This window comes from Salmo salar, chromosome ssa17, assembly GCF_905237065.1.
Source record: "Salmo salar chromosome ssa17, Ssal_v3.1, whole genome shotgun sequence".
Lineage (NCBI taxonomy): Eukaryota > Metazoa > Chordata > Actinopteri > Salmoniformes > Salmonidae > Salmo > Salmo salar.
Window position 1 is genome coordinate 31210041 of NC_059458.1, and position 7557 is coordinate 31217597.

A 7557-nucleotide genomic window follows, 5' to 3' on the forward strand; every position below is an offset into this window, starting at 1 on the left:
AAGCCTTGTGAAGGAGATTATGTTAAGCTGCAGAGGTGTTCATTTTAAAGGACTTTCTTTATCTGATTCTGGCCGACAGACTGGATGGTCACAGCTCCAAACCAAACCCATCAGTCCTTCTCAAATCAGTGTTTAGCCTAAAGTTTTTAGAGGTGTGAAATGAGATGTTTCTCTTACCCAAACAACATACTCCTTGTCCTGGGAACACTTTACTAAAAGAGAAGGCCCAGAAGTCACATATTTTTATGGGACTCCCAATCACGGCCGGTTGAGATACAGCCTGGATTCGAACCAGGGTCTGTAGTGGCACCTCTAGCACTGAGATGCAGAGTAACGCATTACCTCAAGGCCAGGCATATTCTTTTCAATTTCTCTTAGTGTTTGTGTTCCCTAATTAGCAAAGACTTAAGTGTTAATTGCATTGTCTAAATTTCTAATCGTATGTAGAGGACAAACTGAAAATCTCTTTTGGATTAGCTATTCATTATTATTTTGTTTAGTGTTGTGTGTTGCCTCACACGTCCCTACTTTCTTACATCTATTAGATGATTGAATAATTAAATGACTGAATGATCTGTGTACCATACCAGCCACATTAGACATTTTAATTCATTATGGTAGAAACGGACAACAGACTCCTCCAAGACACCATATTTCTATTCCCATTGTGCAAGTGAAGGAAAACCCTGTACAGTAGCAATACTCTGTAGACACTAGATTAGTCTGAAAGTGTTAACTATTGACTATATTAGACTAGATTCAATCCGTAGTGCTGAATTTGAGTGTTACAGCACGATCGAAATGTAAAGGTTCTCTCAGATTGAACTGAAATATGTGAATGGGGAACATTGCTTTTGGAGTTATATCGTGAGGATCTTCAGCGGTAAGGCTAGAAAAAGGGCCCTCAGTCAAAAGGTAGCTAGGTGGTTCATTGGGTGTTTAAACACAGCTGCCAAAGAGATCTTCCTCAGTCAAGTCTTTATGATATCATCAGAATCAACAATAGATCGCTGCAGTACTGTACGCAACCTACCCGTCTACTTCCAAGTACATAGTTATATAGCCTGGTCCCAGATCTGTTTGTGTCCTCGTACCAACTTTGGCAAGACAGCACAAACAGAATAACACAAACAGATCTGGAACCAGGTTAACATAGTTAGGCATGTGTCTGAAGACAACAACCCATCAGAACGTTTTCTCCATGCTGGTGTGGTGAAGACAATGGCATTATGGGTAAGGGTTTTCCTCCAAAACAATCCAAAGTGAACAAACAGAGGTCAGGGCACAAACAGTCTTTTGGATAGTGAGATACATCATTCTCACATGGTGATAACTAAATATAAAAACTAGTCCCCGTCTTCAAATGCACTTGACTGGCCTTGAAGTCTTTCCATGACATGACTGTTAGCAGGTGCGGTAGTGAAAACAGTTCCAACAAACGTAGGTGTTCCCCTCAGGACGTGACGGATAACTGTGCAGGATCCAGAGGCCTCGATATGGAAACCTAGATGGCTCCACTCCTCCTCTTTGAGTAGTGGGTGGTTGGAGTGAGATCCAAAGAACTGTGGGACAAGACAAAGGAATGATGTGATGTGGTTGTCTTGAAGACTACATACGTCTCCTGGAAAATATCTCAGGTTGATGAAGTGCAGTAAACACTACATCAATATTGTATTACATATGTATTACACATTATATAGATATTTTGACATAAACAATTAATAAACAAACAAAACAGGTAGGACAACAACTCACAGCTGATCCTGATGAGGGGTCAATGAAGTCAGCCCAGAAGCCAGCTGTCCACAGAGCAAAGCAGATTTCCTTAGCACCACTAACAAACTGGGGAATAACAGTAGTAAGGTCAGTAGTAAAAATAACTGAAAATATCTAGTATCTGTCAGTAGTCAAACTAACTGAAATAACCGAAAACATCCAGTATGTCAGTAGTCAAACTAACTGACAGTTAACGGACAAGAAAACAGTTCTCCAATAAAGGGGAGGTACAGAGTAAGACCTTCAATAAGTACACAGGCCTACAATTCCAAAAAGTGATGGCAGAATCATTTACTGAAATTACTATCACTGAATCCATATCAATGGGAAACTAACAGTGGACATGGAGTTCCAACTCACTTTGTGAAGTAGCTGTTCTCTGTCGATCACTTCGTTGTCGATCACCTCACATCTGGTGTGTTTCACCGTGACAACAGTGATGGCGCTGGCTGGGGCCGAGGGGAAATAGGATTCAAACTCTAACAGAGGAAATAAAGAGACATTTGTTACACATTCAACTGCTAGCTAGCCAATAGGCCTACAGAAAGGTCAGCCATCACGCACCTGGACAACATTAGTGACGTTAGTAATGAAGTTACTTCCCCCTAGTGGACATGGCTTATATTGCATACAGCCATCTGACGTGTGTGGATTGCGGTTGATAAAACACGACATGAATAGGTAATGTTATGATAAGTATGACTACACCATGCTAATAAAAAAGGCTACCTTTCTTCAGCAGCTCAGGACAGGTCTGTATAGAACAGTTCACATTGGGCTGATCAAAGTAGTGCTCTGCCTTGCGGACGCTCATCGATAACATGTGAACACTTTTGACCTACAAAGAAAAAACCTCTAAGTATTCAACATATAACTCTACCAGTATGAAACATAATAGAAATACTTTTAGAAAATTATATAAACATATTTTTGAAATGTTTAAGAATAATATCCATGTTTATTTACAATTGAATAAGGACACATTTTGTTTAGTTAAAGAGTTATTGTGAGTGACGTATTTACCTGAAACTCGCTGACAAACTGGGCCATTACAAACTCATGTCTCTCACTGCTAGTAGCAGCAGTCAGAACGTCAGGTACCGTCCGGTGGACTGGGCCTTTAATCCTCTGGTCTGCCATGCCTTCCAGGTGAAAGTCAAAGCCTGAGTTACCTGGCAACTGGAACCGCTGGTCCTGGGGGCCAAATGGTCCCATGTTTTCATCAGGCCATACTGTCCTAGGGCCTGGTAGGGAGAAAGAGGAGTATATTACAATAATGGTAAATCTGACAAATTTCAAAACGTATTTTCTGCCTAACAGTAGCTACATTTATGTAAAGTTTGAGATCATTTTCTCATAATAAAATGTTTAATGCATACAGTGCATTCGGAAGTATTCAGACCCCATAACTTTTCCCACATCTTGTTACGTCACAGCCTTATTCTAAAATGGATTAAATAGTTTCCCCCCCCATCAATCTACACATAATGACAAAGAAAAAACCTTATGTTTTTTGCAAATGTATTAAAAATAAAAAACTGAAATATCATATTTACATAAGTATTCAGACCCTTTACTCAGTATTTTGTTGAAGCAGCTTTGGCAGCGATTACAGCCTCGAGTCTTCTTGGGTATGACGCTACAAGCTTGGCACACCTGTATTTGGAGAGTTTCTCCCATTTTCTCAGCAAATCCTCTCAAGCTCTGTCAGATTGGATGGGGAGCGTCGCTGCACAGCTATTTTCAGTTCTCTCCAGAGATGTTCGATCAGGTTCAAGTCCGGGCTCTGGATAGGCCACTCAAGAGCATTCAGAGACGAAAAGGTTTTCATCAAGGATCTCTCTGTACTTTGCTCCGTTCATCTTTTGAAAGTCTCCCAGTCCTTGCCACTGAAAAACATCCCTACAGGCCAAATAGTTCAATATTGGTTTCATCAGAACAGAGAATCTTGTTTCTCATGGTCTGAGAGTCCTTTAGGGGCCTTTTGACAAACTCCAAACGGGCTGTCATGTGTCTTTTACTCAGGAGTGGCTTCCGTCTGGCCACTCTACCATACAGGCCTGATTGGTGGAGTGCTGCAGAGATGGTTGTCCTTCCGGAAGGTTCTCCCATCTCCACAAAGGAACTCTGGAGCTCTGTCAGACTGACCATCGGGTTCTTGGTCACCTCCCTGACCAAGCCTCTTCTCCTCCAATTGCTCAGTTTGGCCGGGCAGCCAGCTCTAGGAAGAGTCTTGGTGGTTCCAAACTCCTCCCATTTAAGAATGATGGAGGCCACAGTGTTCTTGGGGACCTTCAATGCTGCAGACATTTTTTGGTACACTTCCCCAGATCTGTCCCTCGACACAATCCTGTCTGGAAGCTCTACGGACAAGTCCTTCAACATCATGGCTTGGTTTTTGCTCTGAAATACACTGTCAACTGTGGGACCTTATATAGACAGGTGTGTGCCTTTCCAAATCATGTCCAACTAATGGAATTTACCACAGGTGGACTCCAATCAAGTTGTAGAAACATCTCAAGGATGATCAATGGCAACAGGATGCAGCTGAGCTCAATTTCAAGTCTCATAGCAAAGGGTCTGAATACTGATGTAAATAAGGTATTTCTGTTAAAAAAAAAAATATGAATTTGCACCAAAAAACGTAACCTGTTTTCGCTTTGTCGTGATGGGGTATTGTGTGTAGAATGTTGAGGAATTTATTTAATATAATACATTTTAGAATAAGGTTGTAACGTAACAAAATGTGGAAAATGGGAAGGGGTCTGAATACTTTCCGAATGCACCGTATTTACAATTTATAACTCAAAAACACAAAGTCCAAAATTCGGTCACAGTTAGTGTAAAATAACAAATGAACCAGTGTTACCAGTGTTGTGGTTGATATAGCAGTAGCCTACCTGAGTCTGAGTCCCCCCGTGACACGACAAAATAAGGCTCATCAGAACCAGCAGCTGAGAAGGTTCGTATCCAGCCCACCCGGAGTGCAGATAAGGCCTGACGCCCTGACGACTGGGTTATCACCAGCCGGGCTCGCCCACACAGCACCTACACAGTTATTAATCAAATCAATCAGAGGAGAAGCGTCAAGCACCCTAGTTACAGTATTATATATATATATATATATATACTGCTCAAAAAAATAAAGGGAACACTTAAACAACACATCCTAGATCTGAATGAAATAAATAATCTTATTAAATACTTTTTCTTTACATAGTTGAATGTGCTGACAACAAAATCACACAAAAATAATCAATGGAAATCCAATCTATCAACCCATGGAGGTCTGGATTTGGAGTCACACTCAAAATTAAAGTGGAAAACCACACTACAGGCTGATCCAACTTTGATGTAATGTCCTTAAAACAAGTCAAAATGAGGCTCAGTAGTGTGTGTGGCCTCCACGTGCCCGTATGACCCCCCTACAACGCCTGGGCATGCTCCTGATGAGGTGGCGGATGGTCTCCTGAGGGATCTCCTCCCAGACCTGGACTAAAGCATCCGCCAACTCCTGGACAGTCTGTGGTGCAACGTGGCGTTGGTGGATGGAGCGAGACATGATGTCCCAGATGTGCTCAATTGGATTCAGGTCTGGGGTACGGGCGGGCCAGTCCATAGCATCAATGCCTTCCTCTTGCAGGAACTGCTGACACACTCCAGCCACATGAGGTCTAGCATTGTCTTGCATTAGGAGGAACCCAGGGCCAACCGCACCAGCATATGATCTCACAAGGGGTCTGAGGATCTCATCTCGGTACCTAATGGCAGTCAAGCTACTCTGGCGAGCACATGGAGGGCTGTGCGGCCCCCCAAATAAATGCCACCCCACACCATGACTGACCCACCACCAAACCGGTCATGCTGGAGGATGTTGCAGGCAGCAGAATGTTCTCCACGGCGTCTCCAGACTGTGTCACGTCTGTCACGTGCTCAGTGTGAACCTGCTTTCATCTGTGAAGAGCACAGGGCGCCAGTGGCGAATTTGCCAATCTTGGTGTTCTCTGGCAAATGCCAAACGTCCTGCACGGTGTTGGGCTGTAAGCACAACCCCCACCTGTGGACGTCGGGCCCTCATACCACCCTCATGGAGTCTGTTTCTGACCGTTTGAGCAGACACATGCACATTTGTGGCCTGCTGGAGGTCATTTTGCAGGGCTCTGGCAGTGCTTCTCCTGCTCCTCCTTGCTCAAAGGCGGAGGTAGCGGTCCTGCTGCTGGGTTGTTGCCCTCCTACGGCCTCCTCCACGTCTCCTGATGTACTGGCCTGTCTCCTGGTAGCGCCTCCATACTCTGGACACTACGCTGACAGACACAGCAAACCTTCTTGCCACAGCTCGCATTGATGTGCCATCCTGGATGAGCTGCACTACCTGAGCCACTTGTGTGGGTTGTAGACTCCGTCTCATGCTACCACTAGAGTGAAAGCACCGCCAGCATTCAAAAGTGACCAAAACATCAGCCAGGAAGCATAAGAACTGAGAAGTGGTCTGTGGTCCCCACCTGCAGAACCACTCCTTTATTGGGGGTGTCTTGCTAATTGCCTATAATTTCCACCTGTTGTCTATTCCATTTGCACAACAGCATGTGAAATTTATTGTCAATCAGTGTTGCTTCCTAAGTGGGCAGTTTGATTTCACAGAAGTGTGATTGACTTGGAGTTACATTGTGTTGTTTAAATGTTCCCTTTAGTTTTTTGAGCAGTATATATATATATATATATATATATATATATATATGATGCAATGTAAATGTTTAGTACTTACACTAGTCATCCTGGTGGCCCTCTGTCACTAGTTTTACACCTGAAGATGTGGAAACAAGATGAATACTACATGTGTGACATTACATAATAGGACAGCTAATAAACCATGCAAGACAGACAGAATACAGCAGACACTGGGAAATATAATTGAATTGATCAAACGTGAACTTGATATTGCAAGTTAGCTTGTACGGTTATATACTATGAGTGTTGCCTTAACAATATGACGAAATCGCTGCTTACTGCTATGCTTTTGACTATCTAGCAAACTAAAAGGGACAAAAACAAGATGATACGTAAGTATTTGATACAGCTAACTAGTGTTGTTGTTGACAACTGGCAGTGACAGACAGCCTAGCTATGCTAAAAGAGCTGACACAAGTCCAGTCTTGTTTGTTTTGATCGGCTGCACTCTCACTTCTCGTTCGCGACAGACGTAAGTTTGAGATGACAATTTCTTATTTTTCAAAGTTACATTTCAATGTAAACATACACCATTACAATATGATGATATGCGTTAAGTTCCTGAAATATTCGTGTGAATGTGTGCTGTTATGTAAAGGAACATAATGTTCTTACCTAATCAGACGACTGTAAGCTGCAGCACGTCCGCACGTATGCGAGTTCACATGACTTGAGAACAGTATACGACGAGGGACAAACCGAGCTTTTTGATTGCATGTGTTATCAGAGGTTGTCCGTCAGATGGCAGCATATCTACACGAATCAGAAAAATTCATAAAAAAATGTATAATGGAAAAAGCCCACCTAGGTCGACTGCTGTTCTATAAAATAACCTTGATGAAATTGTGATAGCAATAATCACAAAAAAAGTAGTCTACTGATTACTAGACCTCTGCACAGTAAGTAATATACTACTTGACAACTAAGGTATATCTATTAGGGTATTGGAAATAATTATAATCAGTGACTCTATTCAACATCCATTCATCTCCTACTGAGCTATAGGCTTGACCTCCTATAGAGATGTATTATTGCAGCCTCCCTCGTTATAAT

General features: G+C 42.5%; 1 protein-coding gene across 1 annotated transcript; it reads right to left on the minus strand.

Annotated features, from left to right (window-relative positions):
- Positions 1 to 575: 575 nt before the first annotated feature.
- LOC100194579 (mammary gland protein-like) lies at positions 576 to 7142 on the minus strand. Its single transcript, NM_001139665.1, is given in 8 exon segments — positions 576 to 1562; positions 1756 to 1842; positions 2137 to 2255; positions 2506 to 2614; positions 2800 to 3020; positions 4677 to 4824; positions 6542 to 6580; positions 7120 to 7142. Coding segments are annotated over 7 exon segments (909 nt in total). The 5' UTR covers positions 6551 to 6580; positions 7120 to 7142; the 3' UTR covers positions 576 to 1346.
- Positions 7143 to 7557: the final 415 nt, after the last annotated feature.